Below are 21,311 nucleotides of genomic sequence, written 5' to 3'. Positions count from 1 at the left end.
TATCCTTCAGCCCCAGCATTTTTCTAACTCTGAGTGATTATTCCTCCCTTTTTGCCCCTCACTCCTCTATTCTTGGGTACTTGTACATCTTCTCTGAAGATAAATACAAAATGCTTGTTTCCTATTCCCATTCCAGCTCCATTTGAAGGAGCCAACACTTCTGCTGCTCGCTTTCCTACTGTGTAAGGTAGAAGCTTTGTTATTTTCTCACTAGTCTTCTCGCTATCATTTTTAGTAATCCTTGGATGCTTCAAAAAAAATTCCAATATTCTGATTTACCAGTAACTTTAAGCATTGTACATTTTATCCTTTAATGTGATACTAATTTAACTTTTAGTTAGCCATGAATATCACATCCTTCTTCTAGTGTCTCTCTCAAACATCTGTGTTTGGGAGTATCGCCAGAAATGTGCGTCACTCCTACTCTAGATTACCTCTTGCCTGGTTTTCAATTCAACTTTAGCCATCTCTGCCTTCATTACCTTACAGTGTCTTGATTTTAGTTTATGACAGAAGTTTCGGTCTCAAACTGAATGTGAAATTGTATCATGTGTGTTTTAATTGTTCTCTGCTAGCTAACTTTTTTAAAAATGATATTAGTTGGTAGGTAGGTAGAAAGATAGATAGATATCGATCAAGTCACCAAGGAGAATCAACCCACTGCTCCTCAAACTTCTTGGAAATTTGTATATCTCCCCAAGACTGCACAAGAGGCCTCAGTTTAACATCTCATTGAAATGAGAGAGAAATATCAAATGCTGCTTCAGTATGAAAATATGAACATAAACAATCCTTCATAACTACAGTGCACACCATAAGTACAAGCTCTGAATATGTCCAGAATGCATGTCTGTCTGGCAAATCAAATTAAGCAGAAAACACAGGGAATAGCCTACCAATTCTGGTACGACCAATAGATCTAAATTTTAAAAGTGGAAGTATAAGTATCAAATTATATAGCTCCAGTGATTACAAGAAGAAGATATCAAGAATTTAAAGTTAGAAATTGCATTGAGAAAGAAAGCAACATTGTAGAAGAGAACACAATACAAACCAAACTGCAGATGAGGCAGTGATGCAGCGATGAACCACAGACATAAGAGAACTACATCACCTGTTCTTTAGAAAACAAGGTGAAAAATCACCACACCAGCTTATAGTTTATTCAAAAACACCAGCTTTCAGAACGCTCCAAAAATCTAGTGTTTTCAAATAAAGCTGTTGGATTATAACCTGGCATCGTGTGATTTTTGACCTTGCTCAACCCAGTCCAACACCAGCACCGCCACATCTTAGAAAACAAGTGAATGGGGTAGAAAACAAAGGCACTGAGGAATACACTTAAATAAGTCATTACAAATAGCACTGCAAGTCAGGAATTCAACGGTTGGCTACTAACACAAGCAAAATAAATTAGGAAAACTTGGTCTACTTGTTATACCCCAATTTTTCTTACCTTGTAAACATACAGATACTCCCTAAGGAAAGCTTCCTGCTGAGCAGCTGTTTGCTTACTGTCATTGATCAGAATATGCCTGAAGGCTGACACTGCGTTGTCAAGCTGTCGAAGGGTAAAGGACTGGCGCCCAATTGTGAAGTTAATATGATCCTCTGCCAGACTCCATCCCTTGCCTTTGTAAACTTGCATGGCTTGACTGTAACACCGCAAGGCATGCTTTCGCTGTAACAAAACAAAATCAATTTGACTCAGACTCGAATTTGAGAAAGCAGAACAAGTCTCCTGGAGATTCAATTATGGCATGGCGGTTTCAATGTGTAATTGTCAGGATTTTGAATTTATTGGTGCTCTGCCCATTATGTAAATACCTTTGGAGAGGTTCACTTAGTTAAGTTGGCTGAACAGCTGGCTTGTAATGCAGCGTGATGCCGACGTGTCCTGCACCTGCTGAGGTTACCTTGAAGGACCCTCCCTCTCAACTTCTCCTCTTGCCAGAGGCATGGTAGCCCTCAGATTAAACCACCACCAGTCATCTCTCTCTAATGAGAGCAGCAGCAGCCCTATGTTCTGGTAAGACAATTGCAACTTTTATCTTCTACTAACCAGGAGATATTTTTTAAAAACGACATACACTAGTCTCCAATATTTAAGTGGCTCACTTATATACAGGACATCCTTCTACATTGTGTACTTCAATTCTCAACATACAAGCATATGAACAACAAACAGTACTAGGCCAAGCCTGCTCCACTATTCAAGAAGATCATGGCTGACCCGTTTTTAACCTCAACGCTACATTGCTGCATATCTTGATTATCTTTCATCTCGATGGTCACCAAGAAGTTACCTCAGCCTTAAAAATACCCAAAGATCAGATTACTTAGTGTGGAAACAGACCCTTCGGCCTAACAAGTCCACACCGATCCTCCGAAGAGCAACCCACCCAGACCCATTCCCCTACATTTACCCCTTCACCCAACACTATAGGCAATTTAGCATGGCCAATTCACCTAACCTGCACATCTTTGGATTGTGGAAGGAAACCGGAGCACCCGGAGGAAACCCACGCAGACATGGGGAGAATGTGATTCTAAATCTACTGCCTTTTGGAGAAGGAAACTTCAAAGACACAACCCTCAAAATATTTTTCCTCATCTATCTTAAATAGGCAACCCTTATAGATTCACCCAGAGGAAAGATCTTTTTGACATCCAAGTCAAGTTGCCTCAGGAATGAAAGCAACAGACATGGTGGTTAGCTAAATAAAAGCAATTGTAACAACTGTTCTACTTAGATATGAAATCACTTTTGTATGCGGACTCCAAATATTAATAGTAAAAATGCCTCCACTAAAGAAACCTAAAAAATTGTACTTTGTGGATGATCTACAAAAGTGGCAAGTTGAATGTGCCTTTGTGATTGCACCCTTTGCTAAAGCTCAATCGGGTAGATCTGCTCAGAGTTTGGCTATAATTACATCTCACTATAATTCTTCCCCAATTAGACACAGTAGTTAGTTACTGTCAGAGATCATTAGGCCTGCAAAGTTTACCTTATTCCATACTGGTCTGGAATGGAGGTGGCCACAGTCAAGGATAACCAAATTTTCAATTTATCAGCAATCTGACTTGGATCATTTAGATTCAGAACAGGTAACAAGCTGGTATTATTCAAGTCAAACATTTGCTGTTCAAGGTATAAACATCACAATATCAATATTCAGACCTTATGGCTGGATAGAGTAGAAAGGGAGAAGGTGTTCCCACCCATAAAAGAACAAAGAGATGGAGCAGATATAAAGTGATGTGCAAATGAAGTAAGAGTGAGGCAACATTTTTCCACATAAATAGTTAAGTTATGGAAATGAGAAGGCAGGTTCATGTGGGCACTGGATGATTATTTGCATAGAAGTGGCGTGCAAGGATATAGGGAAAAGGCAGGAGACAGGGTAATGGAATTGATTCAAGGCAGGTCATAGCAACTCTTGATAGTGTAATTAGGGCTGGGCAACAAGTGCTGGCCAAGCCAGTGACACCAATTCCCTATAAAAGGTTAATGTTTTTGCATAGATGATGGTTCATGTGTGGAATGAACTGCCAGAGGAAGTCGTAGTTGCAGGTATAGTTACAACATTTAAAAGCTATTTGGATAGGTCCACGAATAGGAAAGGTTTAGAGGGACATGGGCCAAATGCAGGTAAGTAAGACTACTTGGTTGACATGGATACGTTGATGAGAAGGGCCTGACTCGGTGGCTCTCTGGCACCTGGGAAATACTTCCAGAACACAGGAAAGGCCGGCTGAACTTATACCAAAACAAGACAACGAAGACACTTCTTCCCCATGTTTTTATTCTCAGGTTATAAAACAGATGCTTTTAATTCTAGATCCTTTCATTAGCTTGCTGGTAGCCATCTGCCAATATAATTTTGTTACTAACTCATGACAAATTATTAACACTACTCAAAGTAACTGTGAAACATTTAAAATTCATGTAGCTTCAGTGGGGCTCGGGTGATCACCCCAGCATGGGACATTTATTTACCAAATCCTCCAAATTGAGAAATGTGATATCCAAGTTATGGGCAAGATCTTGATTCTACAAACTACTTTCTTCATTGTATCTTGTAAAGATTCACAGATGACACAGCTAAACATCAATGAAATAATATTAAAAAGGACAATTTACTCAGGAAACTTCATGGTAATAAATGTATTCACTCAAATTTTTAACTTGAGCAAAGATTCAGTCCCAAAAAATGTTCCCAAAAAGTGTCTTGGAAACCTGAATAACAGGGCTTCAAAATAACGTGACAACTTAAAGGCCATGAAACAGCCAAGCAGAGTTAACCTGCTAAATACATTAGCACATAACCAGTACAGCAAGTTAATTAAATGCACTATTCAAGTGCCATGCTTACCTGATCTGCTTTGGCAAACCGATGCCCAGCCAGAATCATATGAAAAGCAAACTTGCGAACCATAGGAGTTCGCATGTTGATGAAGCAGTGGGCAGCTTGTTCCAGTAAAAGAGCACTTCGGAGGTCTGAATCCTGCATTTTTTTTTCAAAAAGTAAGGCATGAGTCTTTCATGTCACTACAAATTGGTTAAATTAGACTTTGTGTTGAAATAAATGTGTGATTGGAACACCCCCTCGTCAATTTAGTTTCAATACAAACACAAAGGCTGAGAACTAAGTAACTATATTCAATAATTCTGAGAAGGCACTTGAGCAATAAGCATATTTTGAATGTTCACCATAAAATGAAAAGAACAGCGAATTAGAGAAGAAATTCCATAAGGATAAATCTTTAAATCACTATCCTTTTCTCTTTTGCTCAAGTCACATGAGTGGAAATCTCATGCCCATAGCTCTTGTGACCAATTTGAGCTGTCTGTTCACCAAGCAATTACTTCAAAATCAAAATATTCTCTGGAAGTGATAAACCAACAGACTTGGATTGAAAAGCAAATCAGTGGTTGATCTGGTGAACCTTTGCTTGATCAAAGTGCTCCAACAGCCTCTGCTCAGCCATATAAAGTTCATCAGAATTTTTTTGTTGCTTGCTCATGGATGTGGGTGTCATTAGCTCGTTGGCAGTGAAAGCTGTATCAATTGTAAAAGTACATTTGAACTCTGTAGCTGCAGGAATATCAGCTCAGACATTGAGCTGCAAGCACAGGTACGTGGTGGCAGCAGTGGATTTTTTGTATTAGATTAGATTAGATTACTTTACAGTGTGGAAACAGGCCCTTCGGCCCAACAAGTCCACACCGACCCACCGAAGCGCAACCCACCCAGACCCCTACATTTACCCCTTACCTAACACTACGGACAATTTAGCATGGCCAATTCACCTGACCTGCACATCTTTGGACTGTGGGAGGAAACCGGAGCACCCGGAGGAAACCCACGCAGACACGGGGAGAATGTGCAAACTCCACACAGTCAGTCGCCTGAGGCGGGAATTGAACCCAGGTCTCTGGCGCTGTGAAGCAGCAGTGCTATTTGAGGAAGGTGGGGCTTTATCTAGACACTTTATTCTGGGATGTGCAGATTTCCAAGGAACAGATGGATGAAGGTGCTCTAGCGTGAGAGACACAAAAATAGCATGCAAGTAAAGCCAGCGATTAAGGCAGCTCATGAAATGCCATTCTCCTTAGAAGAACTGAACATAAGTTACAACTTTATGTTTGTTAAACAGTCTACAAATGAGACCACATCTTGAAAGTACGTGCGTTTTGGACTGTGCAAGAAAGTAAATGCAGTTCAGACATATCAGAGGATGCTTACTAGATTGATATCTTAAATAAGCAGCATTATTGGAAATATTGGGCAGGTTGGGCGAGTTTTCCCTAGAATTTAGGGGATCAAGGATTAATTTGATGAAATTTTATAAGATCCTGTTTGACATGGAATTGCTACTTCTGCTCTCAGTTCAGATATTTGTATTGCCCCTCTCTAACTGTCTTGTAGAAGGTTAGCGTGCTTTCTTGAACCACTGACATCCATAACATGTAGGTCCATCAACACAGCTGTAAGCAACAGATTACAGAATTTTAACCCAGTGACACTGAAGTGAAAATGATACATTTCCAGCAAAAATTCCTGCTTCTGACTTCATGATAGAAGGTTGGTTATTGAACATGCTTGGGGCTAAAATACTGTAGGAGTTCCTCAAGGCAATGTCTTTGCATGGAGACGGTTGACCTCTGACACCTTCATTTGTTCTCCGTCTGACTCCAACCAGCAGAGATATTCCCATTCCCAGATTCCAATGACTCATTTTGCTCGGGTTCCTTGATGCCATACTTGTCAAACACTGCCTTGATATCAAGGGCAATCATTCTGAAGTCACCTCTGAAATTGCTGCTGTTTCATTAATGTTTGGACCAAGGTTGTAATTAGGTGAGGAACAATTTAGCTTAAGTGTAACTTAGCCCTGGCAAAACCCAAACCTAGTATCAGTGAACAGATTAGCCATGCACTTGCTGTGGAATAATGATCCATTCTGTCACTTTTGTGACAATCAAAAGTAAACTGATAGGCTGTTATTAGCATTGTTGGTCATGTTTTGCTTTATGTCAACCAAATTCTTTTTCAACAATTTTTCACGTTGTGGCCAATGAAGCTGCACTCAAACATCTCGGTTAGGAGCACAGCCAATTGTGCAATGCAAGTCTTGATTGTTTTTGCCAAAATGTTATCGTGGTCCACAGCCTTTGCAATATCCAGTGTCTTCAGCCATTTATGTTACTTGGCATGAATTAAACGGACTGAAGACTAGCATCTATAACACTTCAGACATCAGGTAAAAGACAGATGAGTTATCCAATTGACACTTCTGGTTGAACATGGATGCAAATACTTCAGTCTCATCTTTTGTAAAAATGCCCATCATTGATGATGATATTTGTGGAGCTTCGTTCTCCTGTTGCCACCACCATTCATAACCAGATCTGACAGGACAGCAGAGCTTAGTTCTAATCTACTGGCTGAATGATTACTTAGCCCTATCTACTGCTATGCCCATTCTCTAGCAAGAAACAGCCCTATATTGCAATTTCAACCAGTCATTTTTAATAACGCCTGGTTACGCCTGATATGTCCTCCAGCACCTGTCACTGAGTAGCACTGATCGGCTGGCTTGATGGTAATGGTAGAGTTGAGATATGCAAGAGCTGAAAATGTGTTGCTGGAAAAGCGCAGCAGGCCAGGCAGCATCCAGGGAACAGGAGAATCGACGTTTCGGGAATAAGCCTTTCTTCAGGAATGAGGAAAGTTTGTCCAGCAGGCTAAGATAAAAGGTAGGGAGGAGGGACTTGGGGGAGGGGCGTCGGAAATGTGATAGGTGGAAAGAGGTCAAGGTGAGGGTGATAGGCCAGACTGGGGTGGGGGCGGAGAGGTCGGGAAGAAGATTGCAGGTTAGGAAGGCGGTGCTGAATTCGATGGATTTGACTGAGACAGGGTGGGGGGATGGAAAATGAGGAAACTGGTGAAATCCGAGTTCATCCCTTGGGGTTGGAGGGTTCCTAGGCGGAAGATGAGGCGTTCTTCCTCCAACCGTCGTTTTGTTGTGGTCTGACGATGGAGGAGTCCAAAGACCTGCATATCCTTCGTGGAGTGGGAGGAGGAATTGAAATGTTGAGCCACAGGGTGGTTGGGTTGGTTGGTCCGGGTGTCCCAGAGGTGTTCTCTGAAACGCTCCGCAAGTAGCCGGCCTGTCTCCCCAATATAGAGGAGGCCACATCGGGTGCAGAGGATGCAATAGATAATGTGTGTGGAGGTGCAGGTGAATCTGTGGCGGATATGGAAGTTTCCTTTGGGGCCTTGGAGGGAGGTGAGGGGGGAGGTGTGGGCGCAAGTCTTGCACCTCCTGCGGTTGCAGGGGAAGGTGCCGGGAGTGGAGGTTGGGTTGGTGGGGGGTGTGGATCTGACGAGGGAGTCATGGAGGGAGTGGTCTTTACGGAATGCTGATAGGGGAGGGGAGGGAAATATATCCTTGGTGGTGGGGTCCGTTTGGAGGTGGCGGAAATTACGGCGGATGATGCGCTGTACATGGAGATTGGTGGGGTGGTAGGTGAGGACCAGTGGGGTTCTGTCCTGGTGGCGGTTGGAGGGGCGGGGTTCAAGGGCGGAGGAGCGGGAAGTGGAAGAGATGCGGTGGAGGGCATCGTCGACCACGTCGGGGGGGAAATTGCGGTCCTTGAAGAAGGAGGCCATCTGGGTTGTGCGTTTTTGGAATTGGTCCTCCTGGGAGCAGATGCGGTGGAGTCGAAGGAATTGGGAGAATGGGATGGCGTTTTTACAGGGGGCAGGATGGGAGGAGGTGTAGTCCAGGTAGCTGTGGGAGTCGGTCGGTTTGTAGTAGATGTCAGTGTTGATTCGGTCGCCTGAGATAGAAATAGAAAGTTTGAGGAAGGGGAGAGAGGAATCTGAGACTGTCCAGGTGAATTTGAGGTGGGGTGGAAGGTGATGGTGAAGTGGATGAACTGTTCAACCTCCTCGTGGGAGCACGAGGCGGCGCCGATACAGTCATCGATGTAGCGGAGGAAAAGGTGGGGGGTGGGGCCAGTGTAGTTGCGGAAGATGGATTGTTCCACATATCCTACCAAGAGGCAGACATAGCTGGGGCCCATGTGGGTGCCCATGGCTACTCCTTTCGTTTGGAGGAAGTGGGAGGATTGGAAAGAGAAGTTGTTCAGGGTGAGGACCAGTTCAGTCAGTCGAAGGAGGGTGTCAGTGGAAGGGTACTGGTCGGTACGGCGGGAAAGAAAGAAGCGGAGGGCTTTGAGTCCTTCGTGATAGGGGATGGAGGTGTACAGGGACTAGATGTCCATGGTGAAAATAAGGTGTTGGGGACCGGGGAAGCGAAAATCATGGAGGAGGTGGAGGGCATGGGTGGTGTCCCGAACGTAGGTGGGGAGTTCTTGGACTAAGGGGGACAGGACGGTGTCAAGGAATGCGGAGATGAGTTCGGTGGGGCAGGAGCAGGCGGAGACAATGGGTCGGCCAGGGCAGTCAGGTTTGTGGATTTTGGGCAGGAGGTAGAAGTGGGCGGTGCGGGGTTGTGGGACCAAGAGGTTGGAGGCGGTGGATGGGAGATCCCCCGAGGTGATGAGGTTATGGACGGTCTGGGAGATGATGGTTTGGTGGTGGGGGGTGGCGTCATGGTCAAGGGGGCAGTAGGAGGAGGTATCTGCGAGCTGGCGTTTGGCAAGAGATAAGATTTTAATTGAAGACAATTCAGCTGCAAATGCCCATAGTGCTGAATGTATGCCCATCTTTGAGTTGGGAGATCTGTACAAAGTCTGACCCATTTAGCACAGTGATAGTACCACGCAACACTGCACAAAAGATTCTCAAAGCAAAGACAGGACCTTGTCTTCACAACGACTGCACAGTGGTCACTCCCACCAATAATGGCCATGGATATTTACAAAAGGCAGATCGGTGAGGATAAGATCATGTAGTTTCCACTTCTGTTTGCTCAGAACCTTCTACTGATCCAGTCTAGCAGCTATGTCACTTGTCTAGCAGCTATGTCACTTGTCTAGCTTGATTGGCAGTGATGCTACAAAGTCTCCACTTAGCGTAAATTCTGTGCCCTTTCCATCCTCCGAACTTCCAAGTGGAGTTCAATATTGGTTGGTGGTCTGCCATGTATGGGGTAGGCATCACCAAGCTCAAATTCTTCCCCTCTGGAATCTCTGTACTCATCTTGTTCAGCCAACAGCATTGAGCAGGCTTCCAGTCCCTCTTCAAGAGCACAATCGGGTTTATGCTGGATTCACAACAAGAGGGCTTCTTTTAAGAAAGAGGAGAACTGAGCAGGGAGCAACAGAGTGGTCACTGAGAATGCCAAAATCTCCAAAGCAGAAACTACTAACAGCCTGGGATATAAACCCAGGGAAAGGATCTTCAGTCAGCAAGCAATTATGTTTAGATAGGTACCAAGAAATGTATTAAAATAAATACATTGTCCTTTTATTCACTTCTTCAAAAATAAAACAAACCAGGTATCGGCATTCTTTCAAAGGAAGAAAATTTACAGCCCAGGAACATTCTCTTCGGCCCTCCAAGCCTGAGCCAATCCAATGTACTGTACTTTCAAACTTAATTATGAAAATTAAACACTAAGGCTTTCTGGGAGTACAGAAACATTTCAAAATCAGAATCCAAAATGTTGATTCATTAACACAAACTAAGAACTGAAACTGGAGCCCTCCTTCAGGAAGGGCCTGAAGGAGGGCTCTGGCCCGAAACGTCAATTCTGCTGCTTCTCAGATGCTGCCTGACCTGCTGCGCTTTTCCAGTAACACACAACTCCGAAATGATAAGGTCAGCTTAATTTTCCAGGGAGTCAAATCATATTCAGTTTGCCTTTTGTTCAAACAATAACCATGCAGTGATGAGACACAATGAAAAAAAAACAAAGCTCAATCAGTGGGTGAGTGGAACAAACTAAATTGCTCTTCAAAGAATTGAACAGCCACCTTCTGGTTATGCTATTCATTGAATTCATTGGGAAGGGTACTCAGACTCAGCTTTCAAACCTCATTCCACTGATGAAAGCCCGAGTGGCAAATATCAGCCAAAATAACCAAAGTATCAGTAGTAGACTATGAAAAGTACTCAAACTCCCAAGGCAAGAAACTTTTACACAAGTTGACATGAGACTTCAGATAACCTGAGAAAAACAACCAAAAGCATTATGCCCCCAATGGATTGAGACCAAAGCACACTGAAGCTGAATGAAAACCTTAAATGGTACTGAATGATTCAATGTTCTTTAAATTATAATCCAAAATCTTACACTTGATTTATGCTGCAGTAATGCACAAAAATGGCATATGTGGAAAATTCATACACCATGTTACCAACAGGTCACTTGCCTTATTTTCCCACATACTATTGCATCAACTATATAGGCAATGACTCATTAATAATAAATGATATATAAATTAGAGGAAATAAATTTTATAAAACATTTTCACTCCATTTATGAAATTGTGAAAAATTCCATTTTCAGATTATACAAAACTTAAGTGCAAAGCCAAATGATCAAACTCCAAATTCAAGGAATTTTCGAACTTCTCCTACCTCACTTGTCATCCGGATAAGGAGTGTTGCAGCTTCTGAATATTTGGCTTGACTTTTTAAAATTTCTGCACTTAGCAAAGTACACCTTTCAGCAAGTACCAAGTTCCTAAGATGGAATAAATTTCAAAAAAAATAAATTCCAAGTAACATTTAATTAACCAAAACAAAATATTAAATTTCTTGTGGCTTACAGCAACTGCTGGATTTCACCAAGTGGTAACAAGGTTGATAAGCAACTCTAATCAGATGAACAAGACAGAGGATCTCAGCCCAATTGTCCACTGATAATGTCTTACGTATGACACTTGCGACAGAACCAAAGTAAAGCTGTTGAGCCAGCATAGTCAAAGCACGGTCGTTCTACCAAAATCATCTGCCAAATTAATTTCAGCAACTCAGATTGAATCTGCATCCAGCTGCACCATACCAGATACTAAACTAACATTTACTGGTGTTGAAAAATGAATCTTTACAGACAAGCTGTATCCCACACTGTACTCATCCTCAGTGTTAAACGCAACACCAACATGAACTTGATTGACATTAAATTTTCAACATCAAGTGTTAAAATATATTCTCAAAAATAAACCAAGAATCTGCTCTGTACCCTCTTAGCATTATCATAAGATTTGATATTTGGGGGAAGGACAAGGCTGGATGCAATGGCCCTCTGTAAAAATTCACATTTTGCTTAGACTCAGCTCACATTTTGCTGTAATTCATTTCTTCTGGTGTATCTCAATGCTTCGACAAAGCCCTCTCAAATTGCCTTCAAATATTTAAGCAAAAATTCAGGACAAAGGAAAAATGGGAAGAAAAAGGGCAGGAAACAGAATGAATTAGAAAAATGATTACTGCATAGGGGGTAGGAATCAAGCGTGATCTCAGGTTTAGCAGAAATTTGCAAGTGGTGTGCTGCCGAGTCAGTTTGGCAGGAAGAATAATGGTTACATATTCCTTGGAAGACAAAATAATTACATATTGTTAAAATTAGCAAGACAAGTTGATAATAAATGCACAGATTCAGAGAAGTCAACATACAGGAGACCATTTGGCTCCTTGTGTCTGTCCCAGCTAGTCCAGTTCTATCTCCATAATCCTCTATTTTCAAATTGATAAACTTTCAAATGTATGTCTAACTCTTTTGAAACGCACAGAATCTGCTTCCAACATTCTTCCAGGCACATCATTCCAAATCCTAACAAGTCAGTAACATTTCTCATCAAGCCTCGTTCTTTGTCTGACAAACTTGAAATTGCGACCCCTAGTTACTTGCACACCAGCCACTGAAAACAGGTAATCCTTCTTTACCCTGTCAAAATTGTTCATAATTTTGAACACCTCAGTAAGATCACCTCTTAACCTTCTCAGCTCCAAGAAGAATTAGCCCATCTTTGTTTGTATCACAAAATGACTGAAGTTACAGAATATAAAAGATGACACTTTTAAACTGAAATAGAATCTTGGTTAGATCACACTTGTTGTATCACACATCCTGCAAATAGTATCAAAGCACTGGGAAAATACAGGGAAGATTTACAAGAACATGACATGACAAAAAGATTGACCCGGATGAGTTTCTTTATTTGGAGGAAAAAGGGAGACCAACAGAACATTTTTTTAAAATTACAAAGAGAGTTGGATGCAGAGAAACTGTTTGCACTTGCAGAGGAGTTCAGAAGGCAGGCATAGGAAGAGCTGATGAGCCTGTTGACTCAGTGTCATTGCTACCTAGCTTCAAAGGGGAAGCTTGAAATACACATTAGGTAGGACAAAAGAAAGATGGGAACAGTGGATAGGGCTAAGTGCTTAAAGCTAGTGGAAACTACTGTAAAAATTCAAATGCAGTCAACTGTTAAGAATTGAAAACCAAAAAACAAATTGCTGGTAAAGGTCAGCACATTGCTCAGAAGTTCTGATGAAGGGTCACTCTACCCAAACGTTAACTCTGATTTCTCTCCACAGATGCTGCCAGACATGCTGAACTTTTTCAGCAATTTCTATCTTTATGGTTACCTGCATCTGCAGTTCATTCGGTTAAAAATACAATACTGGCACTCCAAGCACAACCTTACTTGCCTTAATTCTAGCTGTATCCAGTCTACTAAAAGTTCACGTGAATTTAAATATATTAGTTAATCTGCTAGCTACAAAGACTTTCCATGCATTGATTTTGAACATTTTATACCCAAATAAGTGATTGAATTTGGGTTCACATGTATGTAGCAATATCCTGTATGGTTTTCTAAAATTGGAAACTAAAGTCTTACCCCTTCTCTAATGAATAAATGCAACGTTTTTTAAAAAATGCTAACATTTTCTATCAGTCCAAATGATTGATGCATGGTAAAATTCAAATGACCTTACTGATTTTTTTCCAATCTTCATTCCAATCAATTAATGTCAAACAAGACCCTCTGCAAACAGGGCATTTAATAAGGAGTGGGGTACACACTGACATCAACAAATCCCAAAATAATCCAACATTGACACCTAGTTCAGACAAAGGGTCAATGGAGAGTTCAAGAGCAGCAACCCCAACTGGTTTTTCATTAGTCCAGGAACATGGAGGTCACTACAACATCATACAGTTAAACAACTAACCTAACCAAAGACTTGGAATTAAAGATGGAATCTTTCTGATTGAAGCCTCTCAGTTTCACATTGGGCTGTGCACAAATAAAAGTCAGGAAACTTAGTACTGATTCAAAGTCAAGAAAAAAACAGAATGAACAATTTTTATGTTGCTTTCCATAAGGAGGAAGCTAGCATGTATCTGTTCTACATCCTTCATAGATTCAATATCCTTCCATTGGCACTGAACCTATATAACCTCAGATCTTAACTACATGGGCTCCATTATTATCTTTTCAGCACTTGTGTGCACGAATATCCTTGGGTTATATCAATAACCATTCACAACTATCTGAAAAATTCATTGCCCCTTGAACTTCACAATATTTCAAGCATGAGAAAACAAAACCGTCTATAATTACATCATTTTCTCAATACATGACAAGTCAAACCTCAAAAGAATCCTTAAACCTTAAAATCATCTGCTTTACGGTCATCATTTTGCACAGAGTTGAGTAATTGTTGCGTTATGAATTAAGTCCCATTCTACATGATCAGTCCACTTTGACACTTGCTCGATTAAGCTACCAACTCCTCCTCCCACTCTCCCAAATCAAGGGCTTCACACCAAACTCAAAACTGGCTCCTAACCTCAAAACAGCCTCAAACAACAACAGTGTTAGAAATTCTAGTCCCTTCTCAACTTGTGTTAATTCCCAAATGATGAAAATGGCACATACTTGCAGAGATCCTTGTACGTCTGAATAGCTGTTTCCATGTAATGGCTGGGATACTGCCTCTGTGCTCCTGGCTGAAGAAAAACGGATGCTGCTGCCATTTCCTTTGATAAAATTTTTACAAAAAAGGAAGCATTATTCAAGTATAACATACAGCATTTTGACAGTGCAACTTTATAATATATAGTTTATTTAGTCTTGAAGTAGTATCCTATATACATTGAAATGGAGCAAACATATGCAATAAAAATCTCATGAAATATCAATATTATTTAGGAAAGAGGATGAAAATTACAGTTGTTTGGTTGTAATGTTGAGAAAGACAGTTCAAGATTTTCATTTACAATCATCAGGAAGGTTCACCAGAAACCTGGCACAACGTATACGTGTTTTTCATTTCTGCAAAGAATACAATTGTGTTTACTAATGTGGAGCTTCCTGTATACACAAGCGTATCACAGCATGAGCCCAATTATTGTGAATGAGTTAACACAATGATTCTGAGCACACAATTACTTGACAATCCCACCCCTTCTCGGAATCATAATATTGCACACTGGTCTGGCTTGTAAGCTTAGGATAGTTGGATACAGTCAGTATTTTGCCTGTCACAAACAGTCAAAAGGTTATACTGTTTGATACAGCCCAAGCACAGATAGATCATGTGGCATAAAGAGAGAGTATCATACAACCATAAGAGTGTAGTCGTTAACAGTCATCTAACCGGAGCATTCTCCAAGACAACAATTCTACCTTGCCAATGAATTACCACTCATTTTATACAACAAAATGTTATTCTCCTTTGCAAATGTTCTGAGTGCAAATCAAAAATATTTTTCAGCAATATTCAAAATAATGACCATGTTAAAATGTACTGCCTTGAATAATTTATGACCACTAAATTGTTCGTCTTTCTATTCAGAGTTCTCTAAGGAAGGGCAAAACTATAATTAATGACAAAATGCCAGAACTTCAAATGGTAAATTGCTCGTGGTTACAAGATTAAAGTGGATATTCAAAAAAGGCATCCACGCAAGACAGATTCAATTCACTGAAGTGCATATACTAACTTTGTCAGAATGATCTATCCAGGAAAGAGGTCATTCACCCCCATCACGTGCGGTCAGATGACAGCAATTTAACAGCCAATGGTTTTGAAGATGGGTCAGCATTGACGTTACGAAACACACAGCTTGACTGACACATTGGTGTTGGATCTGGATATAGTGGGTAACCAGCAATCTCAATTAGCCTTACTGCAAGACCAAAATAGGTCAGCAAGTGAGACTAACTATATGCAACGTGCCTTCACTCTAATCTAATTCACACACAAGTTGATCACTTTTCTACAGTATTATCAATTATCTATTTATCACATGCCCAGTGGTAATGGGCAAGCAACATAGCAGGCGGCGTGGTTTCATTGGGAGCTATAGCCAGGAACCTGTGCCTAGCCCATCAAGCCACACAAACATTTTTATTGGAGGATGTGGAACTAGGCAGCACCCACAAGTGACTAAGAGCGAGAAATGGTTTCTTTCATCTTCCTGGTAAGGATCACAAGAGCACAGACACAAGTCAATCTCAAAAATCAAAGCAAGGGTGACATTTGTCACCACTGGCACATGGATTCTGTATGTCCTCCTAGAGCATACCACAGTCGGCAGATCTGATATCCTTAGCATTAGACAGCCAGCTAGTAACAACATCTAGATTATCACCCTCAGCAAGAATCATCTAACCAAGTAGTATGGGTTGCACAGTGGCTGTGGTTAACATTGCTGCCTCATGGTGCCAGAGACCCGGGTTCAATTCCACCCTCAGGTGACTGTCTGCATGGAGTTAAACACATTCTCCCAGTGTCTGCATGGGTTTCTTCCAGGTACCCCAGTTTCCTCCCACAGTCCAAAGATGTGGAGGTTAAGTGGACTGGCCATGCTAAATTGCCACTGGTATGCAGGGATGGGCAGGCTGTGGGGGTTAGCCATTGCAAATACAGAATTACAGGGATAGGGTAGGGGGAGTAGGTCTGGGTGGGATGCTCTTCAGAGTATCGGTGTGGACTCAATGGGACAATTGGTCTGCTTCCATACTGCAGTGATTCTAAGATGCAATGAGAATGACCTCAAGGAAAATCAAGGTCAGCTACATGTTCTTTGGAGAGTATAAAGCTGGTGCAGGCTTTGCTATTTGGAATACTTGTATCAGTAAGTTACCTGCCATCCCACAAGCGTTACTTCTTGGTTGATGATCCTTAAACTCTCCCTGCACGACAATGGACAATATACTTTATGTACACCAGAAGACCTACTACTTGCATGGGCACTATTAACTTATGAAGCAAAGGGAAAAGTGTATTCGTTGAGGGCTGCAGTATCAAAGTTAGACAAGCTAAACATGCTCAGTGACTTCAGCACAAAAGGTGATGCAAACCACGAGGTGCAGGAAAAGGTAATCAAAAATAAAAGCTAGCACAGGTAGATATAACAGAAATGATTTCCTCTGAGATGCTCTCATCCAAATTAGCTTCAGACAGCCAGCTAGTTACAACTAGATTGCTATTCTCCACAAGAGTCATTTGCAGAGAGGTACGGATGGCACTGTGGCTGTGGTTAGCACTGCTGCCTCAATGCCAGGTACCTGGTTCCACCCTCAGGTGACTGCCTGCGTCTCACATTTTACTGCTTCCACTCCTCAGATTACAAGTCCCCACGTTCCATCTAAAATGCAGTGATGCAGCTAGTTGGAATGTCCCACATATTGTGTAGCAAGGATGAATTGGAGGGAGGAGCAGACGTATCAAGTGGAAAGTAAGGGACGAGGCAAACATCAGAGTTTCAGAAGGTGAGAGCTCACACGTCAAGGCACATGGAGACAGGACAGAGTTGCAAAACTAACCTGGTCAGTCAACTTGTGAGAAGTTGGGAGGCTTGGGTTGAATAGAAAAAAAATATAAAAGAACCTGTGGAACAGAGTTATACAGTCATCTGGCTACTGACCCAGACAGAGATTGGGGAGTACTCAAACCAGCAGAATCCTGTTTCCATACCAATCACAAATGAGGGGAGAAAATTACTGCAGATGCTGGAATCTATACTGAAAACAAGTGCTGGAGATCACAGCATTCATGGACAGACAGTAAGCTCATGTTGAGTCTAAATGACTTCAGAGTTGAATGGGAATATCAGACTGCATAGTTGTACTTCCAAGCTAACTGCAATGACTGAACAGATAAGCGGGCAGACGAGACAAAGTTACGGCTTTGCTGGTCTGCTTTTATTGTATAATTTTCTTAATTGTTGAAAGGTGTTTTGAGTTCACTAAGTTTTTTTTATTGCAAACACCTTTAAGTGGTTTTATCCAGAGTTATAATTACAAATTGGCAGGTTATTTATACCACTGCCTCACAGCAACAGGAAACGTCAATTTCACTCCCAGCTGGCTGTGCAAACCCCACATTATCCCAGTGTCTGCTTCAGTTTCCTCCCACAAACCAGAGATGCAGGTTAGATGGATTAGTCATAGTAGATCTAGAGATAGAGTGGAGGGGGTGGCAAGATCTGGGTAGGATGGTCTTCAGATAAACAGGGCCGAATGGCTTGCTTCCACACTGGAGGGATTCTATAATTTGAAGTTCTGTGCAATGAACCCAACATAGAATAAAACCCAGAAGATGCACTTGTGTTTATTCTCATACACTGTTCAAGCTCTCTCCTATATAACAGTACAGTACTAAAACACTATTTACATGTTTCTTAGGTTTTACAACCAAAGACAACAGGCTTCATTGAGAATTATCTTTTCAAAAGAGGCAAATTCCATTGTGATGTGCTTTTGTTTCATTTTATGGGAAGTGGTGAGTTGGCAGAAGGTAAATGTGACTGCAGACTAGACTGTACAGAAGTACTATAGAGGGAGCAGAAACAACATACCAGCATGGTTTCTTGGAAAAGCTGGAGGTTACTCTTATTTAAGCAGAGAAAATTAATAAGTCACCAAAATTGTGAGGGCTCTAAATAAAGAGAAACTGCACCCTTTAGTGAAGGGTTGAGAACCAAAAGTCTCAAACCAAAAGGTGACTGACTGGAGAATTAATATTGAAAAGGAGGAAAGTTTCCTAAAAACAACGAATGGTTAAGATCTAGACTGCACAACCGGAGGTTGTGGTGGAGGAAGATTCAATTATGGTTTGTCACAGGGAACTGGATAACTATCTGCAGAAAAAGAGGCAGCATATTGACGATGACTAGACAATAGAGTTTACTCTACCGCTTTAGAAGCTCTTGGTTTGACCTCCACAGATTAGTTTTATAAAACGAAAGAACTGAAATAATTGGAGAACTACCACCCTCTGGAGGGTTTTCCTCAAATTACAAGTTTTCACGATACACAAACATTTACAAGATTGCCCAATGCAACCTCAAGACATCTGGCTGAATAAGAGCTAAAGGACAACTTCAGTTAAACACAGATCTCAAAGATTTGAGGAGACATCAGACTTGGAGGTGATAGCCTAGTTGTATTATTGCTGGACTATTAATCCAGAGACCCAGGCAATTTTCTGGGGACACAATTCAAATCCTGCAATGGTAGATAGAAGAATGCGAATTCAATAAAAATCTGGAATTAACGGTCTAATGATGGCAATGAATCCATGTTGATTGCTGGAAAAACCCATTTGGTTCACTACTGCCCTGCAATCCTTACCTCGTCTGACCTACATGTGATTCCAGACCCATGGCAACATGGTTGACTCTCAACTACCTGAGTAATTAGGGATAGGCAATAAATGTTGACAGCCACTGAAGCCACATCTCGTGAACAAATAAAAAGTCCTTCACTGGAGCCAAATCAATGCAACTATTTTGAAAACCTGACTATTTTCTGGCTTTCCTCTATATTTCACTTGCTTTAATAATTTTGCTTTTAATGCCATATCTTACAGTCTCTTACTCCCCAACTTCCTCTTGAGCTGATCTAACCTCACTCCACTTTTTCCTTTAAACATTTAAGTTGTTAGTTATTCTTTTAACTCCATTTGTTTCTATTCGTCTCTGGCATCCTAAAACACAAACGCAAGTTGTTGAAATCTTTGAGTAACTGCATAATTGTACCACCACTAAATAAATTGTTCCTGATTTTGCTAAAGTCATGCCCTCCACTGAGATTGGTTTTGGTATTTTTATTTCTGAATTGACTTTTTCTGTTTTTATAAATACTCCTGAAATCTCAGTGAGCAGTACATCAAAGATAAAAAGGAGTTTGAGATAAGGACTGCAGTTAGCCAATTCAGATGGGCTCAGGGAGATGAGTTAAGAAAATCAAAGTAATGTAAATAGATGAAAAGGAGAGCAAAATACTGAAGTAGTTCAAAAATAAGTCATTAATGCTAAATAATGCCAACAGTTTAAACCACTGATAAAAATGTTATACAGAGGAACCTCGATTATCCGAGCGAGATGGGTAGGCAGCACTTCATTCGGATAATTGATTATTCGGATAACTGATTCCATGCCTCTTCTCTAGGACTCAGTTTTCTGAAGTTTCCTTTTTCCTTCCTCGGCCTGCCTTGCTCCCTCTCTGTCTCAGCGTTTGTTTCTGAGCAGACTCACTTGTATGTAAGGGACTTGCAGCATTGCTGAAGCCTCTCCCTGCCACTGCTTCACTTCAATGGGATTGAGAGGGGGGAGCACTTGCTATGTCTGCTCCCCTTTCAGGAGCCGAGACAGCAGCACACCTCGCATGTTTCCAGACAGCAGATTGAGTGAAGTGGCCAGATGCCTCATCTCTTTTCCCCAATGGGACTCCAGAACAAAATGAAGTAATGGAGAAAGCAGCCGGACTGGACACCTACAGCAAGATTGCTGCTACCTTTGGGAGGGGGTGAGTCTCAAAATAGCACACACATATGCAGCCGCACGCGTGCACACACACACACCCAACCTTTTGACAAGTTCCCACTCTGCCCTGTGCACAACAATGCTGGAGAAATTATCTAGGGAAGGGGGGATTAGGGTACACCCCTGTGTAGAACTCCAGGGAAAGTGTGGAGAGAGAGGGGGAGGGCAGGTGGTCAGTCATTTGGAGACAGTGCCTGGGCTCCCATCAAATGTACAGGAATGTTCTCGGCAGCATTTCACTTTTAATCACTAAACAAAAGACGCGATCATTGTTGGTAACACCTCGTTGATGTAATGTCTTTAAATCAGGACCTTGAGATCATCTTCAGATATTCTGAAATTCAGACAACTGGTATTCGGATAATCGAGGTTCCTCTGTACATGTGGAAAAAGGAACCATGTATGTAGATAATGAACGGTGTGTTCAAGACAACAGCAAAATAAACCAAGGGCTTTGTTAAAACTGCACTTCACTGTTTGCATAGCCACAGCCTCAACATAATCAGAAGGGTAACTCAGCCAAGTAAAGTCACAATTGAACTAGTGACTCCAGATTAAGCTCCAGACTAGAAGATAAAAGATGTGGGTATGTTCGCTAAGCTGGGAAGATAATTTGCAGAAATTTCGTCCCCTGTCTACATGACATGTTCAGTGCTTTGGGGCCTCCTGTGAAACGCAGTGGTACTGTCTCTTGTCATCTAGGCAAGGGACGAAATGTCTGCAAATCAACTTCTCAGTTTGGTGAACATACCCACAATCACAGCAACTGGCACCTGAGCTACAAATCTTCACACAAACCTTGAATAGAATAAAAGTATTGGCATCTAGAAATTGTCCAAGGTTGATTACTGAATGAGGATTACCAAATTAAGCGAATTAATGAGGAAACAGCTTCTACTCAGTTTTCATCTTTTTGAAGGGAGGATAATCAAAGAGAATTAATAGATTATAAATTCAACAGAGATAGAGAATTTGAATTCAGAAATTTTCTTTTGAGCACAAGACTGCAGAATAAGTACCTCATTTCAGAACGAAAG

General features: G+C 41.5%; 1 protein-coding gene across 2 annotated transcripts in view; it reads right to left on the bottom strand.

The window, feature by feature from the left end:
• Window positions 1-21,311, bottom strand: part of trappc8 (trafficking protein particle complex subunit 8) — a 148,333-nt gene that overhangs the window by 48,219 nt on the left and 78,803 nt on the right. For both annotated transcript variants that reach the window (XM_043687639.2, XM_043687640.2), the window contains 4 exons: window positions 14,378-14,478; window positions 11,064-11,169; window positions 4,380-4,511; window positions 1,457-1,681 (listed from right to left, as the gene is read on the bottom strand). In XM_043687639.2, the coding sequence (XP_043543574.1) occupies window positions 1,457-1,681; window positions 4,380-4,511; window positions 11,064-11,169; window positions 14,378-14,478 (564 nt within the window). The remainder of the gene's footprint in view (window positions 1-1,456; window positions 1,682-4,379; window positions 4,512-11,063; window positions 11,170-14,377; window positions 14,479-21,311) is intronic.

This window comes from Chiloscyllium plagiosum, unplaced genomic scaffold (assembly GCF_037043375.1).
Source record: "Chiloscyllium plagiosum isolate Xiang-an unplaced genomic scaffold, Cpla_swu_hap1 HiC_scaffold_4, whole genome shotgun sequence".
NCBI lineage: Eukaryota > Metazoa > Chordata > Chondrichthyes > Orectolobiformes > Hemiscylliidae > Chiloscyllium > Chiloscyllium plagiosum.
This window is presented reverse-complemented; position numbering and strand designations above follow the sequence as displayed.